We start from the raw sequence: 22,401 nt of genomic DNA, 5'->3' as shown, positions 1-22,401 counted from the left end.
TTCCACCATGCAATGGTTTGGTCAGAACTAAACAAAGCCCCCAGTGACAGATTAAATGGTTCTGTCTGTTCTCTGATTTAGTTTCCCCTTAAGGAGATTGACAATTAATATTCCCTTAAATAGTTCCTGTCTCCAGACTGGCTCTTCTCCCCATTCCACCAGACACTAAAGAAAAAAATCTTTTTTTCCTCTTCTAATTCTTCCTCCCGAGGTGCATTCCTGTTGCACATGCAGTAAAGCCAAGCTTGCTTGAGCACACAACCAAGGAGGAAAGCTTTACTGTTCTGCAGAGGCCACTAGGGCCTACCTGCACAGTAATATGCACCTTGGTCCTTTTGTTTATCTTTGTTCTGAGTTAAGCTGTCCCATTCCTTTGCAGCTGCACACCTATTAAAACTCCTGCCTATTATGTTATTATTTACTCCCTGTCTTCAGCATATGGTATTGCAGTACTCTCATGTCATTTTGCAGGAGCTGAGGTGATTTTCTGTATTTCTGAAAGTTTGGCTAATGACTGGTTTTCAGGTCAAGAAGAGATCCCACTCTGTGCTATGCCGCAGTCATAGCTGCCTTCTTGTGATACACCATGGCAGTAGAGTCCTACCTCTACTGCTGACTTGCTGAGGAATCACACATCAGTTGCTTCATCATGCAGTGAATTTCCAAGTTCAAAAGTATTACTAGCGAGAGCAATGTATTACTTCTGTAGCACCAAAAACATTGAGTTGTTATTTATGTCTTATCAAGCATCACCAGAAAGCCCTAGTCTGAAAGTTGACTTCTCTTATGGCTACTATCTTTCCTCATTACAAAATTAGCCAAAAAAAAGTCACATTTGTGGAGGGGCTTCAGGAAATTAAAAAACTCATACTTGAGATAAATCAAAATATTTGAAGCATTTTGTTTCAGTGTTGACCCCTGTGTATAACTAGAGGCCATACATTAAGAACCAGAAAATCGAGACATTCTGGAACATTTTCATGTTTTCCAAACTCTAAGTTCAAAACAAAATTGGTCGACTGTCCATTACATTCTATTGAAGTGGCATATTAAGATGGAAAAATGATTACGTAAACACTTTTTATTCATCATCACAAGTAGGCCAGATTATCATTTCAGTTGTACTGGCAAAATTCCCACTGTCTTCATTGTGCTTGCCAAAATGCTGGTCCTTTGACTTTGGTAAGACATACTGTTGAAGACATAGAAAACCGCCAAAGCATGTATTCCTCTTTCTTCAGTGTTTTTGGCTTTGACCCAGGACATGGGAATAAAAGTTGATTTTAGAAATTTAAATCCAATCTGGTTAAAACGTGGCATTTTTAAGAATCAGTTTCCAGAACAGAAAAATACAAACCCTAAGGACCAAAGACTGTCCTTTAAGAAGAGCTTGTCCAATTCCAATCCTGAGTATCAGGACCAGATTGTTCACATCAAGTTTACAGAGAAATTAGAAAGGAAAAAACAAATGCTATTGGATTATATTCAAACAAATATTCAAACAAACCCTGAATACACTTTCTATTCAGATAAAATGCTTGGCACTCTTGATAACAAAATTACTTCGGGCTGAAAATATAGTTTCAGTGAGTTTATTTTACAGGAGTTCCCTTTAACAAATAGGTGTAGGTCCTAGGACTGATTAGTCTAAGAAGCAGGACAGCCAGTTCCACCTAACCCTATTTCTACAAGAACTCATATCGTGTCTACCTGGAAGTTGCCTCCCGTTAGCAACTCATGCTAGTTTCTTCGACAGACATATGCTACTGCATTGGCCTTGTATTGGTTTGTGGAAACTATTAAGTTGAATCCCCTTGTTTCCAAGGGCTTGACTGGATTTTATCCATGCTGTCAGCTGGCTGGCACAAACCAACTTCACACAGGTAAACAAAAAACAGCCTCAGTGTGTCACACTGCTGAATCTAATAAACTTTACTGAGAAACTGAATCATGTCCAGGCAAATTATAGGGACAGAAGAACAAAGATGTATTTCATTTCACCCACTAGCATGAGCACATCTTGACAAGAAGTTTTGCATTATCTATATGACACAAGACAAGAAAAATGGTCTAATTCAGCCTGAGATAAACTCTGTGTACAAGAAGAAGTCAGACCCACTTTCATCTCTTCTGAATTTTCATATCTAACCAAAATACCAAAGTTAGAAAGTTAGAGACCTTACACCGGTCTTTCATTAATGAGCAGAGACAGACACTTCCAAAGGACAACATAAGGAACTCAGGTGGGTTGAAACACTCTTAGACATAACTGCTTCTCTCCAGTGATAATAAAAGAGAGCAAAGACAATTGCTCTCCTAATTGAGGAAACTCAGGGGGGTGATGCCCCAAGAATGCGAGAAGATGAACTTGCACCTTTGCACGAGTAGCTCATAGCTCCTGCAATAACTACCACATTGTAAAATCCCATGTAAACAAACTCTTGAAATCATTACTTTCAGTGCTGCGTTGTGAATGCAGCAATTTTCAAGGAAAAACACCCTCTAGTCAATGCTTTGAGTGCTGTGCCTTCTGTTCCAGGTCTTTTGTCTTTCCCCAGTCCTTAACCGTGTGTTGGATATTCCACCTTTGTCCTGTGCAGGTCTGCATTACAAGTCTGTATGAAACTGGATTGTTTGCTGTGATTTCAAGGCATCTTTTAGTGCTCCTGTTGATTACAGCTGATCCCTACAAAAGGAAAGGAAATAAGAGAGAAACTGAGGGCTTAAAAATTTAGTGCTTAGTCAGGAAGCAATTCTCTTGGCCTCTACAAATGTGTTTGAGAAACACTAGTAGGTCACAGACCTGAAAGAATAATGTTGCATTTTCCTCAGGCTAATGACACATGACAGCTCATGGAACTCTCCAAGGCATATTAAAATATATTTAGAGGTTTATTTTGTGTCTGCTTTTTGGAGTTAGGGGGGTGGGGTGTTTGTTTTTTGTGGGTTTGTGTTGTTTTACAGTTAAAAAAAAAATACTAGATTTTAATACTGTATCCTGTTTCGAAAGAAGAGAGCTAATAACAGGTAAGAATATTCATCTGTCATCTCTAAGTCAATATTTCAGTACCAACTATTGTGAATGGGGTGGGGTGTGATTAAGTCAACTCATCACACCAGAAATGGGGATTTTCCTAAGGGGCTGGGCTCCAGAGCAAACAAGATCTTACTCGGCTCCTTCAGGCAGCCGGTTGTTTCACTATGATAATGCTTGATGCACACAAGAAACTGCAAGTTTACTTTTAAGGTGGGTCTAAACCTTCCAGAAACACATCTGCACCTTTTTCTAAGTTTTGTGGTTACAGACCAGCCTAAAGATAAAGGAAATCTCATGTTAGCCGAATTTCTGGACACCATGTAGGTCTATATTATCTGGCGCACATCACTGAAACCTTTGTCTTGCACCAATTCAACTCCTCTGTTCTCTACCACTCTCTCACAAGATTTGTCTCCTGCTTAGTTTTTCACTGAGAGAGGGATACAGTAAACAGGCCCATACATTACATGTAAAATTTATTAATTATTAATTACATAAAGCTAACAAGGTTTGGACTGCCTGAGAAGGGAGAAGCTGCATGGTTTCCTTTCCCACCTCTCCCTCCATCATTATCTCTGCTGCCTGTTTATCCTGCCTCAGCAGCATGGCAGTATCTGTCTTAGACTAAGCCAGTATTATCATATTCTGTATTCAGAGGCATTGAATACAGAATATGAAAGTATCACTTGGGATCTTAAGCATGTCAGCATCGGCTGGCATAAATCCTGCACAAATGGAGACAAGTGAACATGGTGTGAAGGCTCTAGTCACCAGCTGTAACCTGAGCTCTGAGAGGATGAACCTAGCCTGATCTCCAACAAGGATTTCCATGCTCAGATGCTGTTACAGAAGATGGTGAGCAGAGAGTAAGCGGGACGAGGCATCAGCCCACTTTTTCCCTAAGACCAACAGGTGCCATGAGAAGGCTAGGAAGACAGATGATGGACAGTGGAGAGAGTTCACAATGTATAGTCAGACCATCAAAAGCAACAGAGGCACCTGGTCTTGCACATTCCCTGCCCATTAGCTGAACTGTGATAACTGAGCAAGTGAGTGTTTTTAGTCAGCCCAGCTAAAAATTAAAAGACTTAAACCTTTAAGTAAAAGGCTTAAACCAGCTGATTCTACCAAGACAGACAGTTGGACAAATAAGTGGCTATGGTTCAGATAACAACTGAGAACTGGTTAAATTCTGGTAACTCAGCTTCAGTTATGTGACCATCCCCTTGTTTTTAACATCACACTCCCCTGAAGACTCAGTCATCTTCACTGTAGCTCTTGCAGTGGCACCTGCAAGTCTTGAAATTGAGGCAACGTTATTCAGAAGCAAACTACTTTGCAAGGAAAGTGTCTAAGGAATCATTATAATGGGAAAGCTTATTGAAACGTGGGGATATAGAAATCTGCCTACCTGCTCAAAATCCCAGTGCAAGTTCAGGCCTTTATTCACAGCTGTGTCACATTGCTCTAAAACTGGCAGGTCCCCATTCCCAGGGTCTGTTAAGCATCTATCAACTGTATTCTGTCGGGCACGTAAACCTCCTACATACATTTCTCCAGTGCTGTGATAAAAGATGTGCTGAAAGAGAAGGTGACACCACTGTCAGTGAATTAAGATACCAGGGAAGTCTCATCAGCAGATGATAGCAGACAGTTCCAAAACTGAAATTGAGAGGTATCTGCTGTACAGCACCAGCATTTGCTGGTCTCTCAGTAATTAAACCAGGATGAATTTGACCCTATACAACATCTTTCTGCTTTCCAATGAAAAAAACCAAGTTGCCTACAATTGAATGGTAACCCTTAGCTTCCGTCCTACTGAGAGGACAGCTAGTGAGGTGTGAGGAAGAGCTCCATCTTCCTCCCATTCATCCCACTGATCTTCTGTTAATCAACAAGATCAATCAGTATCAACATGAGGTCTCACAATTTTTTGGCAAGGCTAAACCAAAAGCCTTAGTTCAATGCACTTAGATCTCCACAGGAACCTGCTCTGCTGCCAGTTGCATCGGGGAGCAGAATTTAATGAAATAAAGGTTAATATTCCCCTTTAGATAGCACAGAGATAGTAGTTTTGAAGTGCCTATTTCATGGCCCTGTGGAGGCTTGAAATGAACAGTTAGCAAGAGCTCATATGTGAAGATCTGATCGGTTGTTCGCATTACCTGTGGTGAGTATGCATGACAGGGATACATAATTGGCGTGTTTCCAGGCACAGGGCCTTGATCAATACAGATGTCTTCTTTCAATGTGTTTTTCATCTGCAGAACAAAACAGGAAATTTACCGTGAGGAACAGCAATCTTGTTTTCAACTCCTCATCACTAATTTTAGAAGCTGTCCTGAGAGCAAGGCTACTTTATTCATAGCTCTGCATCAAATCCTGAAATGGAAGATACAATATGGGTTTAGAAAACAAATCTCAAATCACCCATGTAGAAATGACTCATCTCAGCAAAAATCAAAAGCAAATCTAAGGTCCTTCAAGGACTCATCGACATCATGCCATGTAGCACCATGTCAGAAGTCACCAGGCAGCTCCAAACAGGTGAGTACCACTGCCCAGCTCCAGCAAGGTATGCAAGCTTGGGTCTAGAAAATGCCTACCTATATTAAGAAGCCACTGCAGCCTGGATGATTAGTTCTCTCTTTCGCAAATAGCGGCCTGACTCCCAGTGTATTGCATGCTATCTTGATTCATGTCTGCATGCTTTCCACATTATCCTGCTAATCTCTGCAGAAAAAAAATCCATACTATTCCATTGAAAAATTCAGGCCCTCACAAGAAGATATTGATCCATTCCTGTTGGTCAATAGATGGGTTTTGCATGCAGTAATAAAATGCATGTTAAGCACTTTCCCAGACTACTATTATGCTCCCACCAGTACATACACAATAAACACAGTTTAGAAATTCTAGACTGGCAACTAATATGAAAAAGACTTTAGAAAACTTTAGTGTCTAGAAAGACATGTAAAATTCTTTTTAAAGTTTCTAGGAAAATATATCATAATCAGCAAAACAGTATTCACAACGATTCTTCATAACAGTAGAGTTAATGAGTTGTTCCATATTTCAGATAAATAGACTCAGTACTTACTGTTCCATAGCCAACAATGTTGGGAAGCAATATTAAATTAGGGTAAATGTTTTTTATGTACCAGTCAAAGCCTTTACAGTTCAGTTTTTTCCTTAGCTCTTTTCTGGAAGAAACATCTCCAAAGTCTATTCCAGGATTCTGCAAGAACACCATATTTAATTTCAGAACATTAAGGTGGCCTGAGAAACTAGGGAAAATACAGACTTATTTCTCCATATTATCTATTCATAACATAAAAAATATATTTAAAAGTTCATTTAAAAAAAAAATGTACATTTTTTTAAACTTCAGAATTTCAGAATACGTTTTGCCTAGAAGCACCAATAAGTTACTGAAAAAATAACGTTATGAATTCATAAATATAAAGAATATTGAAGTTAGATATGGCTAGGAAGTAGTTTTCCTATTTCATACTGACAAAAAAATCTAGCTCAAAGTGAAAAACAAGACAGAGTTTGTTAACAACCTTAGTTTGATCAATAGTCTGTTGACTGTGACACTCATCTCATATGGGAGCAATCAAGATTCAAACTATTGTTTCCAAGACTATGTAACTTCTTATCTAAAGTGGAATAGCTCCAGCAGGAAAGTTTGATAGAGATCAGTCCAACAGGAGCTTACAACCTGTCTTTAAGCAGTTCTCTAAAATGCAGTGTGTGGCCTGAATAAGTTAGGTTAGGAGTTTCAAATAGACTTGAACCAGGGTTTGATGACTAGCATTTTCAGATGAAAAATTCCAAATATTTACAGTAAAAGTTAATTAATGGGGAAGTGGATTGTTCTGAAGTTTTAATCTATGCTATATCACTATATATTTTAATTTGTTTCTTTAATATCTATCCAAGAAAACACGAGGAGGTGGGAGGCTATTCTTCCTTCGTTAAAGATTCATAAATCCACTGAAGTGCAGGCTGGGAAAATTCAGGGGTTTTTATTAACTGAAGTTATCAATACTCAAAAGACTTGGTCTTGACACTTCCAGTATCTTCAACAGTTTGTGCAGGAGAAAAGTTAAAACCGTATTCAGAACTACTGAAGTTAATCAAAAGGAAAAAAAAACCTGTAATTTAAAGGACTTAGATTATTATTATTAAAGGAAAGTCCTTAATTTCCTGGTATTACCATTTTTCAACCTTCCAAGGATGCTATAAGACTTTCCCCTTTTTCTTCCAGGAAAACAAAAGTAGAACTTTGGGCTGCAGAGAGGAGAGCTCACTTAATAAAAGTTGTTGGATATGTGATGAAGAATAGTTGAATTCTCTGTTTAGAGTTCAATTTTGCTTATTTAAAAGATATTCAGGGACACCCAGATCACTAGAGACATGCTCTTTCATGCAAAATTATGACTATTCCAGGTAAAATATTCCCTACTTTCCCTAAAAAATACAAAATCTCATAATATAAAAATATATTTGTATATATAAAAATAAAATTTCATTTTATATTCTTTAAGCTAGGCATCAGCTCTTGGTCTGAGCCTAAGAGGAACACGTCTATGATCGTGGCTCTTGGATGTCATCCATATCAATAATTATTAACATATCAATTTTTTTTTTTTTTCCCCACAGTGACTCTTATAACCATACTATGCCTCTTTTTGTATGACCACATGCTCTTATTTGACCACTTTTAGACTTCAGATTCCAATTTGAAACACAGAGAAACACTGCCACCTCAATTGGAAGATTCCATGCAAAGTAGACCATGTACTTGTAGTCATCCATCCACACTTCAGCTACCCGCAAGGCATTGCGTTTCACTGCGATGCTCAAGTCGGGCAAGTAAGGCTTGTGAGCTCTTTCCAAATGAGCAGCTCTTGAACAGGGCAGCACTTCTACTTTACCTCCACACTGCCAGGCCTAGGTCAAGAAGAAAGAATTTGAGGTAAAGTTGCCTATTTATTCAAACTCTTTGCACTTTTTGTTAAAAAGTGCTCCCATTTCCGCTCCCCCCACTCCTTCACCAGATGAACTGGCATGCCCTCAACATTCAAAGCTCTATTTCCTGGCTTGAGTGAATGAAAAGAGTTTTTCAGTACCTTTCCTTTCTACTCTGTGTAGCCCTGTCACAGGTCCAGGAGAGTAAAAGCATGTTTGTTCTTCTTTTTCTTTGCCATCACCATTAACAAAACTACCCACCAGTTTCCTGTGACAAGGCACTCAGATCAATTGGCATAGATGCACTAAGGCAAACTGGTATATACCTCCAACTGATGTCACTAGGAGCTAGACTGCTAAATACTGTGGTGGTTATGGGCCTGAATCCTTCAGAAGCAGTGACATTGCCCGGGACATGCCAACAACAAAACTGGTCCTGCAAAATCTTACACACTAGGGAGAATTCAAGAGAAAGAAAAAATCCAGTGGATTCCTGGAAAATATCTACATGGAATCCAAAGAGATACCTAAGCAGGCCACAACCAATGCTTCAAAAGTACAGACGGTCCAGAACAAACACACCCAACCTGACTATACATGAACCAGTGTAAGTGTGGAAGCTCTTCAAAAGGCGAGCAGCTATGCAGAACTGAACTCAAGCTGGCAAGGCCACATGGCACTGCACAATGTAGATTTATTGTCCTAGTTTAGGGATCATCACACAATGCTCCATTATGTGGTATAGATTTCCTTCACATGTTCACATTAAATTTGCCAGGGCTGGCAGCTGGCTAAAGAAAAACATGAGAGGCTGCTTGCATGCTAACCAAACTTATATGACACAAGAAACCCTCAGGAGGGAAATAAACAGAGATCTTTAATACTATTTTTACAGTCAGTTTTCAGAGCAGCTTCTCCATTGTTTTCAGCTCCAGCATCTGTGTAAATGACTAACAGTGTAGAGATACATTGCCACCACTGTGAATGGTGCAGGGCAATAAAGAATAAAGTGTAAATGTTTTTTCAAGCAACAGAACTGAAATATTAATTCACAACCTGCCTCACAAGATATGAGGTGATGACATGTGACATTTCAGTCTCACAGACAGAATCTGAAGCATGGGGTCTTTGGCCATGTCCACCACGAGTAATGGAGATATGTGTCAACATCTCCAATATAGTATCAACCCAAGTTAGTACATCCACGTGACTCAGTGTGGTGCCTCACACAGGAGCTTTGTTTAACGTAGCATTTAGCATGTTTGGAAGACTGTTGCTATATTTCCTCTTGATCATCTCTTCTACAAATCCAGAGGAGGGCCATGAAGATGATCAGAGGGCTGGAGCATCTCTCATATGAGGAGAGGCTGAGAGAGTTGGGGTTGTTCAGCCTGGAGAAGAGAAGGCTCTGGGGAGACCTTACAGCAGCTTTCCAGTACCCAGAGGGGGCCTACAAGAAAGCTGGAGAGGGACTTTTTACAAGGGCAGGTAGTGATAGGACAAGGGGTAATGGCTTTAAACTGAAAGAGGGTAGATACAGATTAGATATAAGGAAGAAATTCTTCACTATGAGGGCAGTGAGGCACTGGAACACGTTGCCCAGAGAAGTTGTGGATGCCCCAACCCTGGAAGTGTTCAAGGCCAGGTTGGATGGGGCTTTGAGCAACCTGGCCTAGTGGAAGGTGTCCCTGCCCATGGCAGGGGGGTTGGAACTAGGTGATTTTTAAGGTCCCTTCCAAACCAAACAATTCTATGAAATAAAAAACAACTCATCTAGGCCTATTTCTGCTATAATGTCACATATTTCAGGAACTCTATTCGTTCTCTTTCCTTTCCTTCAGATTATTCAATTGCTCCACATATTTCTTGATGTATGGTCCCAGAACTCAAAACACAACTCCAGAAGAGAAATTAGCAGTAGAAGAGAAGGATCATCAATGCCATTATTTCCCATCCAGCTCCATGGTCATGTTGACTCATACAAAGTCTGTTACTCCCAATTCTTTTCTAGCTGGATGTTCCCCAGCCTACACCTCTGCGAAACATTCCTCATGTTTCTCCTAATTACTGCTGTTTCTTTTCTTTGCACAAAGCATGCTACCCTATTATAGAAAAAAAAACTAGACTTGTTTGACATGATTTGTTCACACAAATGTATATCGTTTGTATTATCTTTTATGTGCTTACTAATAGATACCAGAACAAAAAAGAATAAGCTGTAAGAACAGGAGAAAATGCCCACACTGGACCAACGGTCTATCTAGCCTAGTATTCTGTATCCCACAGTGACTGCAAACTTATTCCTGGGGAAGGTTAAGAACAAGACAAGTACATATGTTATCTCTCACAGCCCCCAATTATTTTCAGGTCAGGGGACTTTCTGCATACTCCTGTGATTCACTTTTTTTTACTAACTCTGAGTAGGTTTTTCTTCCATAACTGTTCAGTCTCCCCACAAATGACTGCAAGTTTTTAAGACCCACAATACCCTTTGGAAGGAGCTCTGCTCCTGGTCTGTTGGTCTGGTCTGCTACTGGAAGAATGAAGTACCTCCTCCTCATGTTCGTTTTGAAACTCGTTACTGACTTCTTTCAAAGCCCTCCAGTTTTCATATTTACAGAGAAAGAGAATAATCAGACCCTTTTTTCCTAGACATTTTAGTCTTGCTAATAGGTTTATAATTCTCACGTCCTACCATCCTTTCTCTCTTTTAGAGAGATAAGTGCTATGTTCATTTTTTTTCTTCTCTGGTCTTCTAGAATATCTCCAACTGCCATTACTTTTAAAAAATACTCATCAATAGAATTTTTAGTGCTCTCATGTTCCCTAATAACTAAAGACACTCCAGATAAAACTATTTTGGAAAAAAAAAAAGGCCTCCATTCTTGATTTGAAGACATCCAAAGTTGAAGAACACATTACTTTCTAGGACAGACAGACCTCTTTCTGGTTTTGTTTTGGTTTTTTTTTTTTCCTAATACATAACTTCGTTTAACTTGATCTTATTCTTCTGCTGAGCCAAGAGACATATATCTTAAATTTCTGCAGAGAACCACATCTTGCAAGATTCAGTATTTCCTTACTGAACTAGGTTTTTGTGTCAGGAGTCAAAATTCTTAAGAAGTATCAACAAAGGCCTGCTGATGACCCTTAAACACTTTTGGAAATCTATCGCTTCCCTTTGGTACCCAAAATAAAACAGAATTGTTCTGAAATATTAACCCATGCTTTGGACAATAACCAGCAGCCTGAGTGCTTTCAAAAAAATCACATACTAGTTTTCACTGTCTTTCAGAAAAAGATGAAAAAATGGGCTTACCCTCAGGCCAAGTTCCACATTTTCTCCTCCGTATATGTGCATTCCACTGTCCAGTACACCAATCTCACCCAGAAATTTCCTATCTGCAGCAAGAATCCCCATTACAGATGGGCTCCTGGAGAACCAAACAAGTAAAATTAAAAAGAAGCAACAATGATGGAAATAAAGTAAAGTCAATTAGCCATCAATCACATCTTGAACTTCCAGAAGGATTCCAGTTGTATCCAAGAGAGAGTAACAGATTTAATTCAGAACAACATGTGGATCAACATTAAGGAATCCAGAAGACAGCAAATAAACTTGATCAATAGTCTAAAAAGCATGATCTAGTGTTTTTAAAATAATTAGATCTATTTTGAGAGGAGATGTAACAACAATTTTCACATATTTAAAACAAGAAGAAAGAAATCAGATTAAACTGTAGCAAGGAGGAATTAGGCTGGACATTATGAAATTTTACCTAACATTAAGGAAACTTAAACACTAAAGCCCGTTGCCAAGGGGGATTGTGAAATCACTGTCAATTGAGGTTTTGAAAGAGAGATGAGACGATTGTCTGGCAGGACCAAATCAACTGTAGATGAATCCATCCTAGAGATGGGGGAAAGGGGACTGAAAGGGGATTTGGTACTCTTTTGATATGCCCATTCTCTACAACCAAACCCACTTCTATTTTCTCTGGTCTAAGAATTGTGGACACCCCCCAATGAAACATTCTTTAACCTACGTTTGGCTTGCTTCCATTCCATTCTCCAGCCCGAACGATTAATGCTCGCTCTATAATGTTTTTAACACATACAGGTGCCATTTTCACCTATAGTTCTTTATCTAGGTATCGGTGCAGCCTTATCTTCAATGCTGGGCTACCAGGTGTAGTAGTACACAAATGAAGAAATCTGCCATCTCATCTGACAAACACAGTACATTATTTTCAAATGTTTTCACGGTGCCTTTCTTCCTCAGGATCTACACAGTAAATTTTAAAGCCCTTTACATAAATAAGTATGGTGGGTTAACCTTGGCTGGCTGCCAACAGGTACCCATGAAGCCGCTCTCTCATTCGCCCTTCTCAGCAAGACAGGGGAAGATAATAAGATGAAAAAGCTCGTGGGTTCAGACAAGGATAGGGAAGTCGTTCACCAGTTACCATCAGCAGCAAAGTAGACTCAATTTGGGGAATACTCATTTATTTTATTGCCAATTAAAAAAAAAAAGGAGGATAGTGAGAGACACAAAACCAAAACTAAACCACCTTCCCTCCACCCCCCTTCTTTCCAGGCTCAGCTTCACTCCTGACTCTTCTACCTCCTCCCCCTGCCCTGAGCAGGGCATGGGAATAGAAAATGGGGGTTCTAGTCAGTTCATAACACTTCATCTCTGCCACTCTTTCCTCCTCACACTTTTCCCCTGCTCCAGCGTGATGTCCTCCCATGGGATACAGTCCTTCATGAGCTGCTCCAACATGGGTCCTTCCCATGGGCTGCAGTTCTTCAAGAACTGCTCCAGAATGGGTCCTTTTCCACAGAGTACAGTTACTCAGGAGAAGACTGCTCCAGCGTGGGTCCCACACAGGCTGCAGTTCTTGCCAGAAAACCTGCTCCTGCCTGAGCATTTCTCCACAGGCTGCAGCTCCTGCCAGAAGCCTGCTCCAGCGTGGGCTCTCCACAGGTTGCATCCTCCTTCAGGGCATATCCACTTGCTCTGGTGTGTGGTCCTCCACAGGCTGCCATGTGGATATCTGGCCGGCATGGTCCTCCACAGGCTTCCATGGGGATATCTGGCTGGCGTGATCCTCTGCACGCTGCAGGGGGGCAACCTGCTTCATCATGGTCTTCTCCATGGGCTGCAGGGGAATCTCTGCTCCGGCACCTGGAGCACCTCCTCCACTTCCTTCTTCACTAACTTCAGTGTCTGCAGGGCTGTTTCTCTCTTATTTCTTGCTCATTCCTCTCACTCATAGCCACTGCAAAGCATTTTTTACCCTATTTTAAATACATTATTGCAGAGGCACCACCAGTGTTGCTGATTGGCTCAGCTTTGGCCAGCTTCATGTCTGTTTTGGAGCCAGCTGGAACAAGCTGTGTCCAACATGGGGGGAGCCTCTCGCCTTTTCTCACAGAAGCCACCCCTGCAGTCTCCCCCACCACCAAAACTTTGCCACATAAACGCAATAAAACAATAAAGGACTAGAAAAATCTGATGGCTATATATCTTTTGTTAGTTTTTTTAATATTGTTTGATGGATGGCTGTTAATAGTTCAGGGACAGTCAACAACATCTGACTTCCTTGTAGAACAAGGAAACAAATGGGTTTATATATTCAGCATGAGATGGCTGCTGGTATCGTAGTGCCAGCAACCACCTTGTGTTGAATACATAAACTAATCTGAGCAGTTAAGGAAGATATCAGGAACAGAAGCAAATATATTGGATCCTAAGGCTAGCAGTAGGGGGTCACTTTAGGTATAACAGCTGGGTGTATTTTGTTCATATCTTTTTCTTGCTTTTGTGTGATACACAAATGATAAAGGTTGAAAAAGGCTGCCCATGTCACTCCAACATCTCCAAAGAAAGAACTGCACAACGTGAATCCATGTGAGTCCTCACAGCTCAGACATACAATTGTCCAGCAAAGTTGTGAGATTCACTCCATACTGTTGGGCAAGCATGGAGAAGGGCCGCAGTTCATCTTGTACAGTCAATAAATATTGCTACCACACTTCTAGCTAAGGAACATAAGACACAAAAATCAATGACTCGGGGATTGCCTGAAAATCTGACAGCAGGATCAGCACAGGGCAGATTCTGTAATACAACCCTGCAACTGGTGTACTGAGATGATCAGGGCTGTGAAAGAACCCACATTTCCAAACCAACTATCTAGATACAACGTGCTTCGTAGGTATCTATCCCACCACCTGTGAAACATCTTCTTCCCTCTGCTAGCTCTACACTGGATATCATGTATCTTGGCTCACTGTCGAATGCTATTCATACTTACCGGACTGGAGCTGTTTCATCTTTCAGAGCATACCATTCAGCTGGTAAAGGTTCATAAAGGCACCAGAGTGCCCAGTCAAATCCATCTGCAGCCACTGAATACTGAAGAAGCTCAAAGTCATCAAAATTAATATTGTCAAATACCGGTGATATTATCACAGTGCGATCTTCTTTTAGTCGAGACAAAATAGGTTCAGCCCTACCAAAATTAAAAACAGTCTATTCAGCTCGAAAAAGTGGAAATCTAATGAACAGTACTAAACTTTACCACCTGTTTCTAAAACTGGGTTAGCTACTTTCTTGGCTTCTACAAGAAGTTATATGCCAGTCTTGGAGTGCTAGTAACCCAAATTGCTAATGCCATGGCTCAATTCTCCCTTCCATTAGGCTGCTTCTGCATTTTGACTGTCACTAATCAAACTAACCATAAGTTCCACGCTTAACCTGCTGTGTTTATTGCTACCTGGGTCTGCTTCCTACAGGCTCCAGAGTGTCTTCACTATCTGCATGAAGAGACAAGAAGGGAAAAGCAAAGGAAGGAGACACTGAGGAGTGCTGTAAGCCCTGAGGTTTGTCATTCACTGTCTTCCCCCTGTGCCTTGATGGCACGGCTGCTGTATGAGGGAAAGGGTGTGGCCGATCAATGAACCCCTACGATGGAAGAAGGCTCAGAGAAGATAGGCAAGGATGATGTGCTCATAAAGCTCAGAGACGAACGTAGGGAGTGACCACAGCTATCATAAAGGAAGCTGAACTTATCCCAACACCAAGGGGACCAGAGAGCGGCCTTTGTTGCAGATAAATGGCAGTATCCGCTGAGTGGGTCAACTGGTCATGTACATGGCCTTCCTAAAATAATCAATAGAAAGTATTATCTTCCTGAGCCAGTCAGACCAACATGGGGGAAGTGTATATGTGGCTCAGCCCAACATAAAGCATAAAAATTGAACACCCAGAAAAATGAACTTTGAAGAGAGCAACGCGCTTGAATTGGCTTCAACCCATGTATTCCTTCCCAATAACTAGATCCCTAGTCCAGCATCTTGACGGTGAGCATATAGAGAGCAGTACTGTGAATCCCATTTGTATTGTGATTCAACTGTATATTGCAATTGCTATATTGTGCTTGTGTTGTGATTTCAGTATATTGCTGTTATCACTTTTCTAAACCAAAATGCCATGTATCTTCAAATAAGTAAATTTAGTATTAAAATACTAAACCCTCCTCATGTGGAATATCAAAAAGAACCTGGTCAGAGAGTATTGGACTCTGACAGAGGGAATCCTTTTGCTGGACCCCAGTCGTTGTTAGGCCTGAAAGAACTGACTTTATCTCTCCCTACATACTCTTGACAGCCCAACCTATCCCATTGACTCCTGAAAGCCATGACTAAAGGACTTCAGCATTACCTTTAAGACTGTAACAGCTAGGGAGTGTCAGTTACTGTGTTATCGAGAGAGAAAGAGAGATCTGGACCACACAGAGCCAGTTTGGACTGAGAAGGGCTGGGAGAAGAACCTTGCTCCCAGAAAGTGAGACAACATGGACAATAGTCAGCCAGTGAATTCAACAACCCAGAAGGGAGAGAATGTAAAGAGATTTCACACAAAACAGTACCACAGACATCACTACCTAACAGAATGTAAATATCCATCATCAGCCACTTGGTTTGTCTCTCTTTGCAAAAAAAGTCCTACAGAACTATGATGCAATATTAAACTAACAGGCAACAGCAAATAAACATTAGCCAAAGTTGGAATAAGAATCAAACCAATCTAAAGTCATTGGGTATTATGGCTGTCTAATACCAAGGGCCAAAGCTGCTGGCAGTGGAGCTGAAAAACCTGCATCATTCTGATGTTATTTCACTGTATGAAGTCTTTTTTCCTAGAAATGTAATAAATATACAGAGAAGGTAGGTATTTCTCTCTTCCTCTTCACTGAACAGCTTACTCTATTACCCTGTCTGCTTTGCTATTTATTTCAAACAATTGTATCCCTTTTCCTCTCAGAAATAAATGACTTTGTGGCCGTTAATTAACATGTAGCAGGCCAGAAAGGAGAACCATATAGACGCTTGTCCCAGCTACACAGTTATACTCTTTGTCCACCTCCCTCTCCCCACCCCGAGTCTTTATAGTCTTACCAGGCCATGTTCACTTCAATATGGGCATCCAAAATTGCAACAACATCTGCAGTTGATGCCTCCCAGCCAGAAATCCGGGCTTGTGTTAGGCCTTCTCTTTTCTGATGTCTGATGATCTTCAGCAGCCCAGGATGCTTTGCATTGTAATTTTTAACGTGTGTTTCCAAAGGTCCTTTCAGATCAGCTAAAACCAGCCCCCACATTTTAATGATTTAAAAAAAAAAAAAGTTAATCAATATTAAGAAATGGAAAAGTTTACGTAGGTAATGGCTTTCTAGCTTTTCCCAGTTCCAGACCGAAAACTGATTTGTTCTTTGCAATAGAACAGGTAGAATTATTCAGGTACTCATGAATTCAAGAAGCTTATTTTTAAAATCAGCTTCCATTCCAGGAGTTCAATTAAGTACCTAAATTTCATTTACATATAGTGCTATTGTATGGCTTCTAAATTGTACACAAATACATCAGTATGTAGAAACTTTAGACGTGTACCATAACAGCAACCAATTAGCTGTCTTAGTGCAGTAATTTCTGTGTGTATCTTCTACCATGTGGAAAGGAAAAGGGAAAATAAACAAGCCCTGAAAATGTGAAATGCTCCTGTAAGAGCTGTAGGCATGCCAACTCCCTCACCAAACTGAAAAATAGTGTCAGAGAAAAAGAATAGAAAGTTGAGACCTCTTAGCATCGTTTTGGAAATTCACTTAAACTCTTGCTCCACCCAAACTAACATGTTTTTCTAGCAGCTACAAAGCCTTAGAAAAATGAGAAATCAAACCCATCTCATCAGGCAAGGAAAAAAAAAGAGCACCCTTAAGATCAGGGGCATGACTATTTCTTACAGATGATTTTACAATGCTTTGTTCAGCTCAATTTTAAGAGCAACAGTGCACCCACTGCTTCCCCTAGGAGTGTTTTCCACAACCCAAGACATCACTCTTCAAGGAGTTATTTCAGATAACTACAGAGATAGTTTTCTTAGCATATCTTACTTTGGCACTGGGCCTGATGAGCCAGTGACGATAAATACTCTCCCACTTCATTTTTTAACCTTTTCAAATACTTGCATAGCATCATCCTATTCCTTATTAGCTGCCTTTTTCAGGCTATTAAGGTGTTTGGGGGGTTTTTCTGTACTCAATTTACTTCTTAATTTTGAGTGGTCTACTCTGTGTGCACCCAAAAGGCCACCAACATTCATTTAACACAATAGTGGCATAAATTAACAAGACTCCTGCCTTCCCTGGGTCACTTACCATTTGAACTGTAATCATCTACCAGGATGATTTCTTTCAACAAATGAGAAGGTGTTCGGTTAATTATACTAGTAATTGCACGTAAGATGATTGACAGTGCTTCATTCATAAATATAAGTACAACACTGAGTGTTGGAAGGTCTTTCGGATATGTTTTCATTTTACAGCTGTAATAGAAGACAAACAACTTCAGCACAGTTTCTAAAGAAAGTCAGAGAACAAGGCAGCTGCAAGAAGGCAGAATTGGGATGCTGGGCTTAAAAAAATCAGCATAAGAGTGGAAAAAAAGAAATTCCCAAATCTAAGTTTTATTATTCGAGTTGTGTTATGTATGTATATAAACCATTGGGGAAAAGTTAAAATTTCTATTAAAACAAAAAGAAAAATTACTGTTTCTCAATCCAAAACGGTTATAAAATATTGAGACTAAAGAATACAGTTAACTCAGCCAGCAGTGATTACCTTATGAGGCAGTGGACGTGTGAGTGAAATCTGGCTTTTTGCATTTACAGAAGGAGATGACAATGGCCAAACTTGACAGCAGACAAAAGCAAATTAGATAATAATCCCTTTGTATGTGAAATGAAGAAGAACAAGGTAGGTCTAGCTATACTTATAAACTGACATGTGAGAAGGATTCGCTTGGACGAGGGATCTCTTTAGAAATTCTTGAAAGAGCTTCAAAAAGCCTTCTTACAGAGTAAACCAGGCCTTGTGGAACTCCATGCTACCCCAGAATAAATTGTTCCCAGTACTGAAACAAAGATTTTTTTAATATTTATTTTTAAGTATATATTTGGGATATTTGTCAGCTCTGCTAATTAACATCCTGGCCACTGGGCAGATGGTGAGGACTGGGTCTTCTTCATAGTGCTAAGCACTAACTCTCTCTAGAGCAGATAACAGAGCATAGTTGGGTTCTCAGGCTGATCATTCCCTCCCCTTAGAAACATGCTCATGAAAGCAATACTCAGACTGCATGGGTTGCATAGCTACATAATGCAGCTCTCTGAGATACAGGCTCATGCTCCAGGTAGACCTCTACAGTGGCAACTGTGTACAAATGGAATGCATTTTTGTTGGAATTTCTCCATTAGCTTTATTACCCATTAGTGCAAGAGCCTGAGTGAATATCTGCAAAAGGCAGTCTCTGCAAATAGATCTTTATGATGTATTTGTATTTCTTTATGATGCCAAGCAGAAGAGCGCCAGGCACCGCACCCATTCTTTGGGACCATGTAGACTCATCACATGCTTCCTCCAGCCACCTCTGTGGTGGCTGCTCCAGATAGCTCTCCAAAACGATCTCCCAGCAGAGCGGGGATCATTCAGCTCAGGGCTGCCTCAGGAGGACCTGAGGCTCACCACTGCACAAGGCCCATCTCCCTTGACCTTCTCCTTCTCTGCAACGCTGCCGCACGGACACCCACAGTCAAGGGCAACTTATTACTGTCTGCCCTAGATGGAACCAGCTCCATCCAAGCAGTATGGTGAGGACCCAGTTGCATAACCTGCTCTTTACATCTTCCAGAGGGCTGCGAGTGAGGCAACTCCCCTTTTCCTAAGTAAGTACGACATTGTTAATTCACTCCCCGTTTGCAATCCTTTCTGCCCCCCACATCCTTTTCTGAAACGCTCCATCGGATTTAGTACAAGCAAGCATAGGTACAAAGGTGTAGGCTTGCAGTATATCTGTGATATTCTTCCATGTTTACACCAGCTAATTCCTGTAAAGCTTACTATTATCTTTTGCAATAAACTGTATACCTTATCATACTATACAGAAAAAAATGTGCTTGCTTTTTTAACAGATACTTGTTCCTAATGAGATTTTTAATGGTTACTTATGCCAGCTCCCATAGTATCACTGGTCTGCTTAAAAAATATTATCTATTGGCTTCAAGAACCAACGAATTCCTGGAAAAATCCCTTAAGCTTCCTCTTATGAAGTGGACTGCTTACCTACATCTTAATCCTTTAGATATTTACCCCACTATATTTTCCATGTAATTAATCTTCAGACTCTTTGATAACTTGAGAGGGAAACAGAGAGAGAAGATAAGGCTATAAGGAAACTCACACGGTCATCGGTCCATTATGGCTGTGCCTACAATACTAAAGATAAGAGTGTCAGGGATTCAGCTTAAGTGCTGAATCTTCCCTCACCCTTCATGGGACTCACTGGCCAATAATTAGTTTCAGCCACCTCTCCTGTTTGATTTCTAATCATCTTTTAATAAGCAGTATAGGTATTCCCCACTTACAGTCTGCAACATAGCAAGAAAAACAAGCATTTTGTTAAAAAGGACAGAATTTTACAATGTAGGGGTTTACTTCTTCATTGATTATATTTTGGGAGTTTTCCAAAGTGGGGGGTGGGGGGAGTTAAACACCACTTTGGATATCACAGCATATAAGAGCCTTACCTAAGACAATGTAAGGGACAAGAGAAAGCATGCTTCAGATGTCCTGCCTTTGGGGCTTAAATAGTCCAAAGCAATGCAGAACCCTTTCCCTTTAATTTCATGTCTCCTTGTGAATGTAGAGAGGGCTTATACTGCACCTGGGAGATCTGGTGTCTCTGATAGGTCGATCCAGAGGTAGATGATCACTGAGATAAACATTATACCCATAACTTAAGAACAGATTCTGTGCAACAGTTTGCTCCTCTTCCCTTAAATCTGCACCCCAACGTTTGAACAAAACTGAGTCTGGGTACAGCAAACGGTGTACAATCTTCTTTTCCTCCTTTGCATTATCAGCTTTGTGTACTTCAGTCTTGGAGTTATCTTGCAGCTTCAGACCATGTTCTATTTGTTTTATATTTTCACGGAATGCTTCCACTGATTTTGCTGATTGAAAATAAAAGAGGACTGATTATAACAGCAATTGAGAACACTCTCCATCATCATAACTGAGCCAAATTCTCCTTATAACACTGCAGGTCAAGAGATCCATGAAGTTACAGCTAAACTGATATTCACATGTAAGTGGCATCAGACCCTCCCTCCGACATGAGAGCATTTTTTAAACATCACATTTCACAATACCCTGCATCAGATTCTGCTCTCAATTGCACGAGCGCAGAGCAAGGGACTCTGCACTGGCATCAGTGGAGAAATCTGGGAGTAGAGGCAACACACAAATTGTTAAATTGGGCCCAAATCATTTCCATGATGTTATGCTTGAGTTACATTAATGTATTCATGATCCATAATGGGATTCCCATCTAAGTCAGGTTGTTGATACCATATTTATCTTGAAGGCAAATACAGTAAATAAGCCCTTTGCCGACTCCTTTAATAAGCTTACTGGAATCTTTTGACTTCTGTGCAGAAAAACTTGAACAGGGTGAACCTTTATCTCTCAAGGTTTTGTTAGGTTCACAACATTGTGCCACAAAGAAAAGGCACAGATAGCCTGTGTGACGTTGTTTAGGACATAGTGTTCTTGAAGGTAAATACAATAAACGTGCCCTTTTCAGTGTCTTTTGAAAAGCTTATTATCAGTGTTGACTTCCGCTCTATCAGAAACCTTTGAACAGGGTGAATCATCATAATCTTTGAAGATCTTGTTAAGTTTGCAGTGTTGGACCTTGCCTTATAAAAAAGGCACAGAGAACTTGTGTGAGTTAAAGCTTTCTACAGTTAAATTACTGTCTTGGTGAATGAGGGGAGAGGAGTGGATGTTATTTAAACTCAAGTAAGGCTTCTGACACTGCCTCTCACAACATCCACATGCACAAGATGAGGAAGTATGCACTAGAAAAGTGGATAGCAAGGGGGATTGAACTGCCAGGATCAGAAGGCTGTGATCAGTTGCACAAAGTCCAGATGGAGGCTAGTCACTAGTGGTGTACCCCAGGGGTCAACACTGGTTCCAATACTGTTTTAATACGGTCATTAATGACCTTGAAAATGGGGCAGAGTGCACCCTCATCGAGTCTGTGTGTGATACGAAACTGCGAGCAGTGGCTGATACACCAGAGAGTCCTGCTGCCATTCAGAGGGACCTGAAGAGGCTGGAGAAATAGGCCGACAGGAACCTCATGAAGTTCAACATGGGAAGGTGCAAAGTCCTGCAGCTGGGGAGGAACAAACCCATGGACCAGCACCAGCTGAAAAGCAGCTTTGCAGAAAAGGACCTGGGGGTCCTGGTGGACACTGAGTTGAACATGAGCCAACAGTGCGCCCTTGCGGCAAAGGCGGCCAACTGTGCCCTGTGCTGCATTAGGAAGAGCATTGCCAGCAGGTCGAGGGAGGTGATCCTGCCCCTCTACTCGGCGCTGGTGAGGCCACTCCTGGAGTACTGTGTCCGCTTCTGGGCTCCTCAGTACAAGACAGACATGGACATACTGGAGCAAATCCTACAAAGAGCCACTAAGATGATTACGAGGCTGAAGCATCTGTTATACAAGGAGAAGCTGAGAGAGCCTGAGGCAGCTTGGAAGCGGGGGGGAACTTATGCCTCTCATAAACTATGCCTCTCATAAATATCTTATAAGAGGGACTAACAAAGGCGGAAGAAGAGTCTCCTCCTGGTGTCCAGTGAAAGGACAAGAGGCAGTGGGCACAAACTGAAATACAGGGAATTCAATTTAAACGTAGGAAATTTTTTTTTTTTTTTTTAAATAAAAACTGTCACACTGCTGGAGTGACAAAAAAA

At 40.7% G+C, this 22,401-nt stretch overlaps 1 protein-coding gene across 1 annotated transcript in view; it reads right to left on the bottom strand.

The window, feature by feature from the left end:
- Nucleotides 1-2,506: 2,506 nt before the first annotated feature.
- Nucleotides 2,507-22,401, bottom strand: part of GALNT8 (polypeptide N-acetylgalactosaminyltransferase 8) — a 31,908-nt gene continuing 12,013 nt past the window's right edge. The window contains exons 2-11 of the mRNA XM_050897788.1: nucleotides 20,300-20,588; nucleotides 17,737-17,903; nucleotides 16,481-16,664; nucleotides 14,335-14,532; nucleotides 11,334-11,448; nucleotides 7,811-7,996; nucleotides 6,138-6,275; nucleotides 5,203-5,298; nucleotides 4,449-4,616; nucleotides 2,507-2,686 (exon numbers count right to left, since the gene is read on the bottom strand). Of these exons, the coding sequence (XP_050753745.1) occupies nucleotides 2,507-2,686; nucleotides 4,449-4,616; nucleotides 5,203-5,298; nucleotides 6,138-6,275; nucleotides 7,811-7,996; nucleotides 11,334-11,448; nucleotides 14,335-14,532; nucleotides 16,481-16,664; nucleotides 17,737-17,903; nucleotides 20,300-20,588 (1,721 nt within the window). The remainder of the gene's footprint in view (nucleotides 2,687-4,448; nucleotides 4,617-5,202; nucleotides 5,299-6,137; nucleotides 6,276-7,810; nucleotides 7,997-11,333; nucleotides 11,449-14,334; nucleotides 14,533-16,480; nucleotides 16,665-17,736; nucleotides 17,904-20,299; nucleotides 20,589-22,401) is intronic.

The sequence above is a fragment of the Gymnogyps californianus genome, chromosome 1 (genome assembly GCF_018139145.2).
Source record: "Gymnogyps californianus isolate 813 chromosome 1, ASM1813914v2, whole genome shotgun sequence".
NCBI classification, from domain to species: domain Eukaryota; kingdom Metazoa; phylum Chordata; class Aves; order Accipitriformes; family Cathartidae; genus Gymnogyps; species Gymnogyps californianus.
This window is presented reverse-complemented; position numbering and strand designations above follow the sequence as displayed.